The 19,305-nt window shown below is 39.9% G+C and overlaps 1 protein-coding gene across 2 annotated transcripts in view; it reads left to right on the forward strand.

The window, feature by feature from the left end:
* The window catches only part of TBL1X (transducin beta like 1 X-linked), a 180,459-nt gene that overhangs the window by 130,023 nt on the left and 31,131 nt on the right, over nucleotides 1-19,305 (forward strand). For both annotated transcript variants that reach the window (XM_065741385.1, XM_065741386.1), the window contains one exon: nucleotides 253-360. In XM_065741385.1, the coding sequence (XP_065597457.1) occupies nucleotides 303-360 (58 nt within the window). In that variant the 5' untranslated portion in view covers nucleotides 253-302. The remainder of the gene's footprint in view (nucleotides 1-252; nucleotides 361-19,305) is intronic.

Here is a 19,305-nt window from a genome sequence, read left to right on the forward strand (position 1 = left end):
TTCAAGATTTAAAAAGCCCCCTTGGATTCTTGTATATATTAAATACCGCTTTTTAATTAGAATAAAAAGTATAGTACAGCTTGAGTACTTGATTCACAGTATTTAATGGTTGCCTCCCACAGGGATGTAACAGCTCTAATGATGAGACCTTTGAATACCTTAACAAATCCCACGTCTGTTTTGATAACAACTTTAATAATAAATCAAAATAAAACAAAACCTGCTAAAAAGAACTTCTTTCCTTTTGAACAGAGCGTGGTTCACACTTCTCGTAAACCTCATCATATTGAGGTTGGGCTAAGATGAGCATAACCAGTGACGAAGTGAATTTCTTGGTGTATCGCTATCTCCAGGAATCAGGTAAGTTTCCTGTATTTCATCATAACTCCAAGTCGTAGATGAAATGGGAAAAATGGCTTTTTACACGGTGTTGTTTTAGGAATGTTGTGTTGAGTGTGTCAGTTGGACTAAATATTTCTTGCACAAACCTGTTCCTCTTTGGGAACCACAGTCCGAAGCATAATAAAAGTGCAGACATACACACATACAAATTAAACATTTAAGTTAGGCAAAACGAGGAAATAAATAACACTGTGTTAACAGATGTTTTTGTAGAGTAGTATCATCAGAGCCAACATCATTTTTGGCAGCACCAGCACAAAGTACATTGATTTTGTATCATTTTTCTTAGCTATTTGAAATAGTTCTGTCAGATACCTATTAAATAAACAGGGATTGTACAAATTATTTTTATATTAGTTGTATGTTTGTCTCATAAATAGAAAACTGGGTGCAAAAATCTGATGATTTAGAATTTCATTACAGTAATTACATATGTAAAGTGAGCTTTGCAGGTGATATCTCTTTTCCTTGTCTTAGCACTGTCTCAGCATCACTTCCTTGTGGTGCAAAGTGCTCGTGGTGCTCTGTCTCTCTTCATTGTAGGGAAGAAAAAAACGTACTTTTAAGAAAGCCCTTTGGAAGGAAAGCTGCATCTTTCTTCAGAAAAAATAATTAAATGAAACTTCAGGATTTCGTGTACGTTTTGTTTTCGTAGTCTTCAGTCCACTCTTTGCAAGGAGTCACATTTCTATTCACAAATAAGAGTATTCTTTTAAAGCAGATACGATAGGAGAAGTGAAAAACACTAACAAGAATCCCAGTTAACCTAGGATTGGAAGGTGCTCTGGATTGTTTGCGGAACTGACTGAAATGTTGACTGAGTGTTGAACTGAAATGTTGATGTTTCAAGTGCTAGGAAAAATAAACACTAGTGAGAAAAATACAAAAACTGCATGTATCAGAAGATATAAAGCCAATTTTGGAATAAGCCCTCCAGACTTCAAACACATCTTGGGTAGGTGGGCAAAATACCAGCAAGTAAAAGATAGTGGGTCAACCTGCTTCTCTTGGTCATTAAAACTAGGGTTCGTTAGACAAGCTATTTTGGCTTGTTTTTCTCTTTCCAAGGCTATTTCAGTGCTGGTAGACAACTCCCTGTGCAAGGGATTTCCACTGAAATTGAAAAAACAATTAATGATACTTATTCAGAATTTGGTCTTTGAAAGATTTCTTTGAGAGTCCAGTGCTGGACTGTGTTGGCAGCTGTTTTCTCCAGTTGTATTCTTGTCTCAAATAACACAGCTTATCAAAAAAAGCTGTAGTGTGCAATTAGATGAAGGAAAGACAGAGACTAGCAAAACTGAAATTTCATCCAGAAGTTGTTTATTTTTAGAAATCAGCTATTGGATACTGCACTGGAAAATACTTTTAAGCATCGAAGTGCTGTACAGACAGACATAGTCAGAGCCTGTAGTATCCTAAAATTGTTCTACGTTGTTATATTTCTATTATAGGAGATTCTGCATAATGGCATATTAATACAGTAACTTTTGCTTTTGATAGGTCGGTAGATGGATTCGTGTTGTGTAATGATTGAGAAAAAGGCTTCAAAAAATCATTCAAGAATGGTGATGTCAGCCAAATGTCAGGAAAAGTTATTTTAGATGACACCTCTCTCACAAACAAACAGTAACTTTTGCCATTTTAGGGAAAATTTTACCTACAAATTTTCAATTTAATTGCAATTTGTACTCCTCTTAACTTCTTATGTAAAGGGACAGATGTTTTTCTTACTTAATTCACTCAAACTAAAGACATGCACAAAATCGTATTTTCCCTGATTTTATTGTGATTTATCCACGTAAAAGAGTAGAAATTAAGGTTAGGTGCATGAAGAAATATTCAGATAGCTTCAAATTGAACATATTGAAATCTAGATGCTAGATATTGCTTTAGTAGATATACCTTGCAGTTTGCAAGTAATTCTGTTTAGCACATAAGAGTTATAAGCAATAAAGAAGCCACTAATGTATTTATAGAACTTCTTGAACTCTGTTTTAAAACTTCTTTCTCATGGTTTTTTGATGGGGATTTTTATATCTTTATTTTCGGATAGAGTAACAAGACATTCTACAGTATTTTGCCTTTCCACCTGGTAATATACGTAGGTCACTCTGAAAGTAATGCCTCATATTTATCTCTGTGGAAACAAGAACAGATAAAAAGAACACAGTAACAGTATTTGGTAGAACAAATTCTCAACTACAAAACTTTATTTTTCAAGATAGCTGCTAGCTACTTATTTTGGCCATCAATGAACAAAACGTGCTTGTAAAAACCTGTACCAGAAGATATGACCAACTATTTCACAGCTGCTGTGGTATTGTGGTTCCTAGGACGATGTTGCCCATGCAGTCCATCTTTCATTGGACCAAACAGATTAAAATCATAAGCGCTAAATCCAGACTATGCAGTAGGTATCAGTCCAGCCGACACTGATAATGTTCTTCATGGTCTCCAAAATGGTATTGCAAGGTAAAGGGTTTCTTCTTCCCTGGCCTGACTCTGAAAGTTCAAGCCTTCAGCTTAGTCAGTGTCATGATGTAATGACAGGATTTGATTGTTTGTCTGGTTACAGGAAATCCAGAAGAATCACCCCATTCTTATTCCAGAAGACAGTGCACGTCACTTTACCTGCTGAGGGCTGTGTCTTGAACTTTTTCTTTGACGAGTAATTCACATGTTGCCAGTCTTTTTGACTCTGGTTTATAGTGGTGATACCACATCTTGTCACCAGTAATGATATGGTCCAGGAAACTGTCAACTCTCGACCTCATATTGGTTCACTAGGTCCTGACATACTTGCATACAGTGTTCTTTCTGTTCCCATGTGAGTATTAGTGAGCTGCATCTGTTACCAACTTTGCAGTACTTGACCACTACCACCACTGTCAACTCTACACACAGTTCCCTGGTCATAATCCACCAGTTTGCATGCATGACTGTAACGTGGCTTGTCTTTCACATCGCCGTTCCCACTGCTGAAATGCACTACCCATCACGTCATCATGCTGACATTCACTACTTGGTCTCCATAAATGTTCAGCAGGTGTGAATGAATGGCAATAAGGTGCCATTCTTTCTGCATGGACACACCTTAGCTTCATCAGCACTCTGTCAGGCACATTTTGTCAGACTGACCCTCTGCTGCCATCTGTTGCATGACAACAAGATGTAGTGGGATACTGGAAGGAAGGTTGAACCTCTGCTGTCATAGCACCAACATCTGCCTTTGATGTCAGGGCCAGTGTAATAAAACAGGAGGCATTACTTCTGGAGCAGCCATAATAAATGCCATAGGATGAGGCAGCAGATGAAGGATATTCTGAAACAGTAAGCTTCAGAAGTAAGGCATGCAAAGTTTATAGGGCTGGTGTTTAAGTACAGTTTAAGTTCAAACCCTTGTAGTTCAAGGAGTTTGCCAAAAGCAAGGTTATTAGATTAATTATGTTTACATTAGCTGAACCTCAAGCCTCCAAAAATTATATTAAGCATAGCCTTAAAAGTAGCTTACAAGACCATAAAAATGTTCGATTTTCCTTTTTTTGTTATCTGTTCTTTAATCTTATCCTGTAAAATTTCTATGCTTTCTCATGAGATATAGGCAGATAGTGGGAGGAAGAGAGAAAGGACAAGAATAAATATATATAGCAGAAAAGCTGTGTAAAAAGTAAACCATACCTATAATATTTCAAGTGTTCTGCAGCTGCAAGGCACAGAAGCACTTGAGATTATATGAAACATTATCATAGCAAGAATACTGATGGGTGCTTTCATACTTCATTATGAAAATGCTTTCAGGTCATTCTGATAGAAATTCAGCGTGTCTAAAATTGAAGTAAGAAGTGAAACTCAGTAATTGTATTTTCCTTCTTAATTCTCTGTCAGACTATAACACTTGCACAGGAGAGTATTAATGGAGTTGAACTGTCTAAACCATTATTGTTGCTCTTTAACAAATCTTGGCGTAGTATGGGGAGTTCCAGTGAACTGGAAAGAACAAATGTTGTGCCAGAACTTTTAAAGGTTAAACAAGATGATCCAGGTAACTGTAGGTCAAGTTAAATCCTTGGAAGGCTGAAACTTGATACCTCCGACAAAAAATGAAGAGATGACAGCATAGGTAATACCAGCCAGCAAGTTTGTGTGAGTAACAGATCTTGCTAACCAAACTAGGTACGAGATTTTTCCAAAATCACAAAATACAACGACAGAGATAATCGTGCTGAGAATTATATGCTTAGACTGCTTTATTGCTTTTATGTATTCTTGTTGACACACTATGTTTATAAATAAAACAAAAATTACAGTGTGTAAAATCAGTGTAATCCAAGGTTATCAAGTGAGTTGAAAACTGACTAACAGAAACATCTTGTAAAGCCATTGGAGATGGGGAATATTTATCTCAAAGGTTGCTCCTAGTGCAAACTCACAAGAATCTTTTCTTGGCATGACTCCACTCAATAGCTTTATTAGTGACCTGGAAGGAAATATAAAATGATCCTTGAATGCATTCACAGCTGACACTGTATGAGTTACAGTGACTGTTGCTGGGGTTTCAAAAAGAAAAACGCAGCCAGAGAGACCCTGTGGTTCGAGTCCCCCGCTGCTGGAGAAGCAGAGGGGGAGAAAATGGTTGCGTTACTGACCGTGGAGTCAGATCTCTTCAGTGCAAGATAGGAATTGGACCTGTTAAGGCTCTACTTGCGTAACCATATTTAAATAAATAAAGAAATGCCTCTTCACGTGAGCATCTCTTTCGGGTCTTGTCTGTGCCAAGAAGAAGCAGTACCTTAGGCATTTTTTTCATTTAGGACTCACAGTTGATAGCATAAGAATTCTGCCGCTGAGGTGGGGGAGTGTTTCTACTTCCGTGGTAGGAAAATGCATGCCCCTCTTGAGATGTAAAGAAGTTGAGTGGTTTGTTTCTGTTTCAGATTGCTCATTCATATCCAAAAAACAGGTCCTGCAGTGTTCGCCTTAGTTCTTTTTGGATATGCACTTTTTGGAGCATGAATTGAAGTGGCCAAATTCTTCAAAGTGCCAAGTGCTTCCAGAAGTTGAACTTTTAAAAACTGAATTCTATTTCTTTGAAGGTATCTTGATTCAGAGACCACCTCCAGGTGAAAATGTTGGCCTTGGTTACTGAAGTCAGGCCTATGTGATATCTGTGCTGTGAGTGTTGAAGTGCAAACGTACAGAATGTTCCTAAGGTGGATATATTTACACGAACAAAGTAGGTGCATTGGCAAAAGCAAAACAAGCTATACAAAAGGCACTGTTCTACCATCCAAGTTATATAGGTTCAGATTTGTGCTTCATCAAGCTCCTGAGAAGCATACCTTCGCCAGCATCCATCCTCACCACTGATACAGTCCTGTGGATTGTTTTCAGAATGAAGGACTGTGATTCCACAGAACTATACAGAATTTAGAATACAGAGATTTCCCATTCTGCTTTGCCCCAAACAGAAGCAGATAGTTATTTGTCTTTCAGCATGATGGGCAGTCACCAATTATGCAGTAACAACCTTAAAGAGGATTGGAGAGAGGAAAATGGCTGAACCAAGACACATCAAATCATGATGTACCTTTTAATCCAAACTATGCTGCCATCTGTTGTGAGTGACAAATCCTAGCATAGATTCAAATGCTACAATTAATTACCTTCCTTACCCAGTCCAATCTGCCATTTTATTATTAAACCTTTTCAAATTTAGTATTTTGATGGATTGATTGATTGTTTGAACTGTGTTCCTTTTGTACCACTTACATATGTATTGCACCATCAAATCCTTATCTGAAAATCAGCTCTCCATCTGTCTGTGGCTTCTACTGCTCTCCTGTAGGACATGTATTGTGGTAGATGTCTGGCAATGCCTTGTTAGAGTTAAGGTTGCATAAATTTCCCTCTTCACTCATACTTTCACTGCTGAGTTGGATTTTTTTTTCATGTTTTATGACATACACTTGATAAGCTATTCCTCAGTGTAAAATCAGTACCATGTCCAAGATAATAAAAATGCTTCCTGGATGGTTGCACTAAAAACATGTCAGTGAAATTTTTAGCAGCTGACTTGGGACAATTTGCCATTATACTTCAGCACTACCATTTGTTTTCTTCCCAACCATATGAATTAGGCTAGTAAAGTAGTTGTTTTCCCCTGTAGATTCAGAATGACGGCATTGCATTGATATTGACTGGTTGGTTGATGTTTGACAGATTTTCCTAGAAGAAAAGATTTTCTCCTAGGTTTTAAGCGTAGGCTCAAAGGGCACATAGAACATGATGTGTTTCTGTGAATCACAGCACAAATTCCTTTTAGAGTTAAAAATGTGCAAGCAAGGGCCCTTCCTGGTAGCCACATCCAGCACGTCTTACTCTCATTCTGTCTTCAGAAATTATAAGTGACATGGATATTCTGAAGCTGCTGGGATTTCAGCATTGTGACCTTGTCCAGTCGCGTACTAATAGTTGGAATAGTGCTACCTTACATTTTTTTCCAGTGCCATTTGCAATTTCTTGAAAAGGAACCAATGAAATTTGAAAGAAAATATCATCTTTATAACTCATTCTCTCTTTAAACGAAGAGATTTCATACAAATGATAAACAAAATGTCACAATTTGCGCAAGTACATTCTCAGAACAGAAAGGGAATGTTCTGTTCTTTTAAATTTGTGCTTTATGCAGCAATTTTTATTACACATGCATATGATTTTTTTTTCTCTGAAGTGCGTATTTTTTTCTGTGTGAGGTATATTTTAAATAATTGTTGTAGCACAGAGTTCCCAAGTCACAGATGTGAAAAGCGTATGAAAATAATTCAGCTTAAGCACGGCATAAAATATTGACCTATATAGGTCAGCTAAATTTGCTTCAAAACTAACTGCTTCCTTTACATAGGAAGGCTTCTGCTAGGTAAAGGAGGAATGTATAGTGCATAGGTTTTGCTTAAATTATTAAAATATACACTTAGAAGAATAATTCATGAGAAGGATGAGGCACTTGGTCAATAAAGGCACTTGGGTGGTGTTAATGAAAAAATATAGTGCAAACTGTTAATAGTGTCTGTGAATAATGATTTTTCCTTTTTTCTCTCCTCTCTTCTCCTCTACACTGGTTAGTTCAGAGAGAGTTCAGGCTGCATAGTGTCCAGCACTTCACAGTATGAGAGTAGTTAAGGCTGGGGAGGACCTTTGAAGGTCATCTAGTCCAGCTGCCCTGCTCACACCAGGGTCAGCTTGAGCAAGTCGCAAATCTTACTTTGCCCAGTAAGATTTTGAGTAAATGCAAAGATGGAGAGTCCGTAAACTCCTTGAGCAGCCTGTTCCAGTATTTGGTCACTTTGACTTTTAAAAATAAGAAAAAAGGAGGGGGCAAGGGGTATGTTTTAAGTGGCATTTCATGTGTGTTTCAGTTTGTGCCCTTTTCCTCTTGTCCTATCACTGGGCACCACCAAAAGCTCCATGCTCTTTGTACCCCTCGGACGTTTATACACATGGATAAGGAGCCCGTGGTCTTACCAGATGTAGGCTGAGCAGTCCAAGCTGCCTCATCCTTTCTTCATACACGACACTCTCAGCTCCACTGGTAATCACACTGGTTTGTGGCCTTTTACTGGACTTTTTCCAGTGTTTCCCCAGAACTGGAGCCAACAGTCCAAGTGTGTCACACCAGTGCCGAGGAGGGGACAGGGATCAATCAACCTGCTGGCATGGCTCTTCACAGCACAGCTCAGGATGCTGTCAGCTTTCTTTATTGCAATGGTAATTGCTGGCTCAGGTTCAGCTTGCCCAGCCTCCTCAAAGCTGAGAAGCTTCAAAGGTCTCTTAAAGAACCTATACATAAAGGTGCTGTTGAGCACTATAGTGACTAGAATGCTCTTGAAGCTGTGTACATACCTGTGCTCTAGTGGTAAGGATGGAGACCTTTTGTTTGTTCAGGGAAAAGTACATCCTTGAAATGACACCCTGCCACCCAAAGATAAAATGCACATTTTAGTGCTGTTCCAGTAACCATCTGTGGCTGTGTAATTTTTGTCTGCAAGCATCTGCATTGCCACTGACTCTGGCAGCACATGTGTTCTGCCTGTGATGTGCAGTAAATGTAGTTCGTAGGCGAAACTCAGCAGCATTTGTGTGTATTTGCTTAATTCCCATTTGTATGGGTACTGTTTTGCTCGTGTAGCTGGATGCTGGTCAGTTATAACTGATCAAAGAAAATAATGAAAACTGGTATTTGAATACACCCGTGTAAGTTTTTTTGCCTTTTTCTTGTTGGAAGTTAATACTATCACAGCTCCTCACAGGAGACAGTAAAAGGTTGTAGTGTTAGAATATATGTAAATCCTCTGAAGAAAGAGGTGTGGTAATACAGTATTTAACAGTATTTTGCTATTATTTTAGGTACTACTTGTGAATTTATTGGCAGATGCGTATTAGTTGAATATATTCATATATCTAAATGCAGTATGATTGAGATCCTGATGGTATTTATTATTCAGGAACGAGTGTGAAGGCTGACTGCAGGAATTCTTTCACCTTTTTAGCAATATGATGGTAGGCTTTGGAGCAATATAAAATCCATTTTTAATTGCCCTGGTTTAGCACAAATCTGATTTGTGGGCATGCAGCTCTGTTTAAGCTTATGATACAAATTCGATCAACTGGAAGTTGGTTTATGGAACCAGCATTTGTGACCTTTCTTGAAGTACTTGACATAAATAAAAAGCCACGGTGTTGTTGCAGGAGTGAAGTATGTGTTGTAGTAAGTCTTTTGGAGAGCAGTGCTTGAGAAATTTGACCAAACCAGTTTGGGTTTAAATAAAAGAATTAACATTCCTATCTAATGAGAAACTGTCTGTTACCATACGTTTCTTGCAATGTAATGTAGTGCATATAACCTCCCCTGCATGAAAGTGTACTTTCAGAAAAGTACAGAGGTTTTCAGTGAACTGCCACTGCTTTTTGTTTTAATTTCTCTCCTATGTTCTGTATTTCTTTTAGATTAGGGAGGAAGTTACCATATGATTTCAGAAAAAACAAGACTGATTCTGAATATGAAATAATGCTTCATAGTTGGAGGATGAATGAATGCTGGAGAGACAAATCCATTTTCTGAATAAGAACTATGTTATGCACAGTTACTCACCCTGCTAGTAATCATTTATTCTCTTTGCAAATACAGCGTTGATTTCAAGAAAATCAGGGTCAGCATGACAAAACAACCAGCTTTATTGAGCTGCACCATTTTTTTTAATAATGAAAGCTATAAATCTTGCAAAAGATGAAGCTGCTAGGTTAAAGGTAAATACCTTCAACTTTAAAGATAAGCAAATGGGTTGCTAAGCTTACAACACCTCTGTATCATATGAAACGTTCTATTAATCCACATCTCATTGTGCACTTCTTTTAAAAGAACAGTGAATACAGACTAGCAGTATTTGAAGGTCAGCTTCCTAAAAGTGGAATTCCACAATGGAGAGGAAGAAGTACTTTCACAGCTACAGAAGTCTTTTGCCATGCTTGGTTCTGGTTATATTTACGGGAGAATGTAGTAAGCTGCATGATGGACATTTTTATGTGCGTTTATATGCACAGGCTTGAAGTTTTGTGACCAGATATCTACGTTACATAGATGTGTATAAACAACAATTTTGGATGTTTTGTTTGATCAAGCAGTCCCTTTGAAACTTCTTTCTCTGTCTCATTTACCCCTGTTGCATAACAGCAGCAATATGAATGTCATGTAAGAAAAGTAATACTTGGTGCAGATCTTTCTAAGCTCTTACGAAGGAAAAAAAATACACTGAGCATCTTGTTTCTTTGCCATCTGCAGAACCTTGCTTACTTGGTATTTCCTCCTAGGTCTTTCAACAGTTTAAAAGCTTGGCTATTTTCATTTTAATTTAGCCTGAAAGGTGCTGTGCAGTGCTGGATCTCAGACACTGAGCAAACACAGCGATTTGAAGTTACGCAAATAAAGCTTTGCAAGTTTACTCCATAGCCCTTGGTTTTGTTCTGATCATCTAATGTCGTGATCTTTATAGCTTACATAATTACAGTATCACAGAAGTATAGAGATATTAAGAAAATTGGATACTGAGGGGAGGGAAAATATCTGTAGGTCAAGATGGCTTTGCTTAGTAAAACCAGCAAAATGTCGCATATTTGTCTGTGTAGTGCTTTTCCGGATAGTTGGCCATACCCAATGAAAGGAGCTGTACCCGCAGTGCTGCAGTTTTGCTAATAACCTGCGTGCGGGGACGTTCTGCCTGCACAGCCCTGGCAAGCTACACATCACAGTGCTTCCCGTCTCTAGCCAGCAGAGCTCCATTAGAACTCCATGAGTAGTGGCCATCAGCAGAAACCATCCTGGTGCTGAGCATCCTGAGTGCCCACTGTGTCAGCCACAGTATCCTACTTGCCGCTGCTGGCAGGTGTATATTTCAATTGATAAGAAAAGAACGTAGCTTACAGGAAAAAAAAATCTGTAGTGTATATGGCTGTGAAGGTCTCTTACATGAAAGGGATCCTTCCAAAGTTGCACAACTCTTTGCATGTTTGATTCCATGAACGGGGCTAAAAATAAGAGAGTGGTGAGGTGCTGGATCAGGCTGCCCAGAGAGGCTGTGGATGTTCTGTCCATGGAGGTGTTCAGGGTCGGGTTGGATGGGGCACTGAGCAGCCCAGTCCAGTACCAGATCTGGAGGTTGGTGGCCCTGCCTGTGGCAGGTGGGTTGGAACTTGACTATTCTTGGGATCCCTTCCAACTCAAGCCATTCTGTGATTCTATAACAAGAGCATCCCATTAATTTAGAAGGAAAGGCTTATTTGTTTTTTCTTGCAGTTACCTTCCTAAGTTACTTCAAATCTGGCCCATAGTTGCATTAAAGCACTAGGTCTGTGCTGACATTTATTTGCAATTGTCAGCCTATTTACACAGAGCGAGTGAAAAAGGGGGATTATTTAAGAGCTTGTTTTCGAAAGATTTGAAGTTCCTCTTTCCATTGCTCATGTTCTGTTTTCTGTCTGTATCGTATTTCTTGTTGTTAATTTGCAGCACTCAGAAAGACTTAAACAGTGAGTGCCAAGTATTGCTCATGAAAAGTTCATTTCCAAGTAGTATTAATCTTTTCCAGCATATTTTCCTGCATGAAAAGAAAAAAAAAAAGGAAAAAAAAACCAAACCTGCCAAAAACATTCTTTAATAAAATAATTTGGGGCAGCAGACATTTACTCAGAATTCTTGGCAGAAGGTGAACAGGTCAGATATCCAAGAAAAATGGGTGTAACATTTAATATTAGTGAATAATGGCTTCTACAAAACTTAGGGTAACCAGGCACATTATAATTTTAACAGCTGACATAAGCTACGGTTAGGGATAATTCCTTTGTGAAGAACGTGTAATACAGGGCACATTTCCTAGGGCTCTGGAAATAATTTTAATCGCTCCTCAATCCTAATCTTAAAACAAATGTACAGGCCCTATTGTTCAGCTGATTTTTTCTAAAAATATATTTCAACTGCAGCTCTTATTTTAAATTGCTAATGCGTGTCCTTGTTAAGCCCTTTATGTAATTGCAAAGGTAAGTCTTCAAAAATAAGCAGACACTGCCAAAACTGGAGAGGCACTCCAGGATGTATTACTGAGAAAGCTCAGCTAGGAGAAGAATCTCAGGCTGCTGTGAATAATAAACAAGACGTGGCTCAGGATTTTTGCCCACCTATTTTTTAACCGTTTGTAGGATGTTATCAGTGGCTCAAGGCACCAAATGTTGCTAACAGCAACAAAACGTATTTTGGAGAGACCGGTGTCTTTTCTGTAAGAGCTGTGCATGTAGGCACAAGGGTTTGATGAGCATATTTTTGTGTCTGTGGTGGTTTTGTACTAAACTCCACCACAAGCACTCTCTCACTCCCTCCTCAGAAAGGAAGAAAAGATGATGAAAGAGGGCTCATGGGTTGAGATAAGGACAGGGAGATTGCTCACACGTTACTGTCAGAGGCAAGTCAGACTCAGCAGAGGGAGATTAATGGTAACGTATTGCCTATCACTAACAGACTAGCAGTGAGAGCTTAGAGCAAAATAAACCACAAACCACCTTCCCCCCATCCACCTTTTTCTTCCTCCTTCCCCTAAGCAGCACAAGGGAACAGGCAGTGGGGGCTGTAGTCAAGTCCATAGCCCTTGATCTCTGCCGTTCTTCCATGCCGCTCTCAGCCCCTGCTCCACGTGGGTCCCTCCCACAGCACCGTGCTGCCTGAACCAATCTCCTTGGGCTTCCCGTGGGCTGCTGCTCTCCCAGAGCACACTCGGCCTCACACACATCACAGGTTGCTTTGGAGCAGCTGCAGCTGCTCTGCTCTGATGTGGGGCACTGCAGGCTCTGCTCACAGAGGTCACCCCTGCAGCTTCCCTGCTGCCCAAACCTTGCCATGTAAGCCCAATACAGTGTCTGTATAATTACATTTAAACAGAAATGTAAGAAGCAAGGATGGGGATTCATGCTGTGTTCGTAATTCACACTTAGTGCGTCCCAGTAGAAAGGGATTCCTTCATTGCAAAATGGCAGCTGCAATCAAGTGCAGTAAAGAGCATCATTGGGCTCTCTTGAGCAATGGACTAGAAACAATTTTACTTACTTCAGGAGCTCTGTTAGCACATGTTACATCCAAAATACAGAAAATAAAGTTGTTCTTAGTTAATGGTTTGCTGCTAATTTTCAGCCAGAATTTGTATTCTTACATGAGCCATTGTGGGCTCAGTGATACGTGTTCTTTGCTTCTAACAAATCTAAACCTTCAAAAGCCTTAACTTAGCATTAATTGCATTGTTCATACATAATAATCATTTGAAGGAAATGATTTGTTCTATTTCACTGTTCTTTAGTGGAATTTCTTTAAACTGCGGTGGTGTGACTCTGATTTATTTCAGGTCACCACATTGCGCCATTCTTCCTTTCTCGCCTTCCAGCTCAGATGGCATTCCCAAGACCCAGATGTCAAATTTTGGAAGATCTTTTTCCACTGTTTGCATCTGGATTTTTTGGCAGGCTCAGCAAGCCATTGGAGTTACTTGGGTTTGGTGTCATGGTAAGGCTGCCAATGGGACTGTGTGGGGACATCCTTTCCTTCTGTGTGCAGTATACTTTTAAGTCATTATGCTGTGGAATGTTTCCGCTGGATGTGTCTGAATTTCCCAAGAGTTTTGCACTTATGCCCATTTATGGTGATAAAGCTGACTTTCTTTAACCCCATTCGTGGCCATCTTTCTTTCCCCGCAGCCTGTACAGCTGTAGTCAGCTCTTAGATGTGTTCCAGCCTTGCATGGATTTTACATCAGTATAAGTATCAGCAATAATGCCAGTCACAGGAATACCTTAAGAAAACAAGCGCTTGTGTCATCAGAAGAAAGAGACTGCCAGTGAATCACATTATAGCAATAGCGAAGCCAGAAGTTACCAAGACAGAACTTTTAATCATTCATACAACCTTCCTTATTTTTATACCCTGCACCTGCCAAATACTTTGTAAGAGAACAGTGTGTTAGGTCAAGATAAGAATTGGAAGACACAGTATTTGGACATTCCATAAAGAAAGACAACATGGTGTTAGAGAAATCAATGAAATAAAATGTGCTGTCTGTTTAACAGTGCACCTGGAGGTAGTCAAATTATTATAGAAAGAGGAGTTGACATCTATCTCTTAAAGTAATAACTTCACTAATTTAGTGACTTCAGGAAAACAAACCTGGGATCAGTACATTTTGAAAACCTGTCTGAACTGCCTGAGTGAAAGAAGTAGGAAAAGTCATTAAAGGAAATGGCACAGACCCGCATAGGGTATCCTACTGTTTTCCTGGACTGAAGACCACACTGGGCATGAGTTATTCAAAAATTTGTAAGAATGGGTTATTGCTTCTACTCGGTTCCTCGTAGAGGTGTCTGCGATGTGCGTCAGAGACAATTTGATGTTCATAATTATTCTGTTTCGTTCTGTGGTAACAAATGTTTCACATAGTACAAAGAATCACATATTATGATTAATTAAAGTGAATAATTTGCAAACAACTTAAGAGACAAAATGTGTTTTTAAAAAAAATTGAGCAGTATGTTGAGTGTTACTAGGAAAAAAATATATCCATTTAGTTCATAAACAGAAGACTTGTGCAGTAGACTGATTAACTGTTGCTAGTCATTCCTGAGTAACTGGCTAAGACGTAAATATGTCAAAAGACATGGTTTCCACAGACCCTTCTTTGTCAATCTGCTCACCTGAGCAAACGCAGCAATAGGTGCTGTAGCTATTGCACTTCGAGTTCAAACAAGACTGCTCTTAACAGTGATAAAGGAGTCAGAAAATGAAGGAAGCACTTAGGGAATGTCAGTCAGTTGGATCTGTGATTGCTAGAATCAAGTAGCACAGGGAATACTCAGCAGCACCCCATTTGTGTGATTAAAAGGAGTGCTTAACTCAGACCAGGCGAGGCACGTCTCCAGAGGAGACAGGGCTTTCTTCAGGCTGTGTGGCAGCCTACCTCTCTTTCCTATGCCTGCATTTGCTGGGCATTGCTGCTGTGAGCCAAGCCTGTCGCAAACAACTAAAGTTACATAGCCAGCAGATCGGTCAGCATGCAAAGAACAGCATTATGTTAGACAAAAAATCAGTGGCAAATAACTGTCTGTCAGGGAGGCCATTTTTAACTGAAAAAGGAGCAGCCAAGGGAAAAAAGAGACTTCTATTATTTATGTTTTTGCGGTTGCAGCAAAATCTATCAGTGTAATTTTGCAAAACAGCCCTACATATGCATTTTTTGGCACTGCCTAGGGGAAGAATTCCCAAATGACTGTGTGGTACCATTGATAGTATATACAGGCACCTTGATGTGGGCAGAGATGCAGCACAGAACCAGAATGTGTTATTGATGTCAGTATAAAAGTGAGGGAATCTCTAAATGATGAATTTCACTCACTTTTCAAGTCAAAAACACTTGCATAGCAATTCTGGTTAGGTGGGATTCATTTCATTTTGTCATTCTTTCTCTGCATTCATTATGCATTTTCATATATCATTGAATGCTTTTATGCTCTGCAAAATCTTTCCAGACCAACTATCTTACAGCTGATAGATACGTTCTTTTAAGGTGATCTTATGAAGCCATACGGTTAATCCACTGTTCATTTGGATTTTTTTCATGTATGATAATGTTTTTACACATTGTACGTAGTTTGATGATTTGTGTTTCCCCATATTTTCTCTAGGCCAAGGCAGGAAAGACCTGGCAGCCATCCTTCCAAGGCTGCTGAAAGATGCTATTGGGGCACTGCTCATGTCACTGCACAAGTGACTGCTCAGCTCACTGGTGCAAAACCAGTTCCAGCATGTGGCCATGGTTCCTCCCTTTGACCCTTTGTCTTAACGTCTGCAATTTTCAAAGCTCTGAGTCTCATTGCTTATATCCTCAAAGGTTTTACTACTTTAAGACACTGCTTGCTGGTGCTATTTTGGTATGTTAATGTTCATAGAGTGATTATTACAATCACTGGGCTGACAATTTATAAGAAATGATGCATACGGACACAGGTTTGCAAAACTCTTCCTTCGTTTCACTGCTACTGTGGCTTTTTTAGTTTTGGCCAGCCAGAACAGCATACCATCCCGGTCACATCCTTCCCTCAGACTGCCATTTGCAGAGTGCATTCGCCTGCTGTTCTCCATCCCTGACTGCCTTGACAGCCTGCACAGTCATCAAGGGGGTGGTGTGCTGGCTTCCTGGCTTTGCGCTGCCTCATGTGGTTTCATGAACTTCAGGAGGGCCAAGTTAACATTTGTAACACAAGCATTTAAATAGCTAGCGTTTAAAAAAAACAACTTGCCTTTGTTTAGTAAAAATCACCTTTTTATATGACTGAATTGTAAAGAGCTGCAACATAGCTATATAATCAGTGTACTCACGGAGCCCTGAAGAGAACTGATGACATCTGTTAACTGTAAAAGCAAAGCTATAATGACTTTTCAGTGTTACCAAAAACCTGATGTGGGTACGGCTTCATTCAGAATTTTCTGAACTGCCTGTGCAGCTTTTAAAATCAGTGTACTTCCATGTGTTACATAAGTTCTATGGCAATACAAGAAATCAGGAGATAACTAGCTATTGGGCGGGTGGGTGGGTGGTTGAGTTGTTTCTTTGTTTTTCTTTTCAGTACTATTGTACATTAGGATTTTTCCAAGAGGGTTGAGGAACACAGTGTCCAGCAGCAGCCACTTTAAGTAGTTTCACTCTCTTGATTTTCTTTATTTGTATCTTACCAGATAAGATTTGGGAACATTTGTCTCAGCTGCTGGAGATGCGTGAGTGAGATTTCTATGCAGTGACAGTGTATCCTGGAGTTTTTTGTTTGGTCATCTCAGGGGTGCTTTGGTAATAGTTACTTGTCATAGAGAGAAACAGTCAAATAATGAAAGGATTCATTTCAGTAACACAGCTGTGTTTTGTGCTGAGAGGTTCCTTTTCTCACACGCAGTCGGGTGAGAGGTCTTGCACTTCAAGGACTTGTCAGCTCAGTACTGGCCAAAGAGGTTAGCTCTATGCCATGTTAGCCTGTCTGCTGGCAACGATGTGACTTGAAATGAGATGTAGCAGCAGTCAGCAAAAAGGACTGCAGGATACCATATGCAGTAATAAAATCGTAGTTAAAATTAAGGCTGCTGTAGAACCACAGTAAGTTTCATACTATTTTTTTTACCATCTTTATGGATATTTATTGTATGTCATTTTTATGCTGTCTGCCTTTTGATCACATCAGAGCACTTTACAAAATTATGAGCTGCCAGCTCACAAACTAGCTGCTGTCTCTTTTAGTAGGGAACTTCAGTGCTTCTGGACAACAGCTTAATTATCTGAGACTTCTGCATTTTTAAGTAGATCTGCTGATTAATCTGTCGTGCTTCTTGATGTCCGCTGCTTTTCAAGAATGTGTTATTACTGTTGTTATTGTCTAATTTAAATACATATAAGTGTACATTTAGTGGGACCTGATTAATTCCCGATATTTATATAGAGATTTCAGTGTTCATAGACATAGAGATTTGCATGCCCGATATTTATATAGACATAGAGATTTCAGTGTTCAACACTCAAACCCTAGGTCTCTCTGACTCAAGCTGTGTGTGTGCTGAGTGTTTGACTTCCTTTGCATCGTGGTACCCAGCAATGTGCTTGGATGTTCTGCAAAACAAATAACAAGGCAAAAACACTGCCCTGCAGATCTATTTTGGATGCAGCAGGAGGTCTGGCAGCTCATAAACTAGACCAGGACATAAAGAGTGAGACAGGGTAAGGGGGGACCAGGGATTAGATAAATGATACAGCCATTTTTCAGGTGATTTTTTTTCCCTATGCTTTCTTTTTATGCTTGTCATATGTAATAATTCTTCTAGGTGGGTCTGACACTTTTTAGAAAGTGTCTTAAACATTCCCAAAAATGGAGGAGTACTAGACAGGGAAGTATGATAGGGAAAGGATAGGGGCTGGAGGAGAAGAAAAGCAGTGGCAAAATGAAGTGTGTGGGGGGGAGAGAATCACAGAGAAATACATACCTCGATTTTCACGTGTGGGAGGCATTCTTTCTTAGCTTGTTTTTGCTATCTGTCTATGATGGTAATTGAGCTGGTTGCAAAAAGTCTTGAAAACAGTTTGAGAGAGTGAGAGAAAGAAGTGCTGTGGAGTGAGCCCAAAATCCCATCCGGCAGCCCACACACAATCGGACATTGCAGTGACAGAGGGGAAATCCCTTAACGGACAGAACTGTAAATGAAACTACTGTTGACAAGTGGAAGAGGCAAATCTATATATAACGGAAGTATTTTCATTTGAGAACTGCTTTCTTTTTCGTCATTATTTTTTTCCTCTTGTCTGGTCAGCGGAGACTGCTAAGACTCTTCCTGTTTGAGACAGCGCATGGGTGGTTTCCCCAAGGCTTTTAATGTTAGATTAATGCTCTGGAGACAGTGTGGTGATAAATGGGTTCCTACGGTTACATCTACATCCTGTCCTCCCTTCCCCCTGCCGCTGCCTGTGTGCCGTGGGTCTGCAGCCTCCAGGCCAGACAGCAGTGCCCAGCGGCCCTCCCAGCTGCTCGACTGCAGAGCTTCAACATTCATCCACAGAAACACTTCACTTTACAGCGTTGCCACCAGTTGTTTCTAGGACAGTGACAAAAATGGAATGGCAAAGAGAAAAAAAAAATGAAATGGTGAAAAGAAACGCATAGGGCTGAAGCGAGGGCCGTCGAATTGGCTCGTCATCCGCTGTTTGACAGACCCCAATTAATTACTTTTGCTGCTGCTGTTCACTTTCAGAAAATAGGTTTGCAGGAGTGGCCTTTCTGTTGATTCATGCTTAATGGCGGTGCTCTGCGTGTCATATTACTCTCAGCAGTGAATGTGGATTTTAAACTTCTCATAAGCGCACATCTCCCCTGCATGAGCTGCGCCTGTGCCCTGATGTGGTGCAGGGCTGACAGAGGCGTAAGCGCTCAGCTTCAGGAAACAATGACACAAAAACATAGACAGGAAAATGAAGACCTGAGTTATTTTTGTTACTAGCTGAACGTGCCCTCGTGCTGGCTTGAGTTTTTCATGTTTGTGTTTTCATTTTCGGCTGGCAGGTTCCCAAGATTACTCTCCTGTGCGTGCATTCCCGTATCAGTGTGATGCCTGCTGCCCATGAGGTGTGCAGGGCCGCAGTTGGCACAGCTCTCCGTAGCCTCTGCGGCAGCCTTCCCCCAGTTATACTGCAGTGTCTTTTACATCTTGAAGCAGAATTATTTTTAGACCATGAAGGTGTATCTGGCTGGTGTGTTTTGATTTCATGTCATGGCTTCCTTTTCCTGCTCTCA

Source organism: Cyrtonyx montezumae, unplaced genomic scaffold, assembly GCF_038088225.1.
Source record: "Cyrtonyx montezumae isolate F1298 unplaced genomic scaffold, pur_monq_1.0 scaffold_3, whole genome shotgun sequence".
NCBI classification, from domain to species: domain Eukaryota; kingdom Metazoa; phylum Chordata; class Aves; order Galliformes; family Odontophoridae; genus Cyrtonyx; species Cyrtonyx montezumae.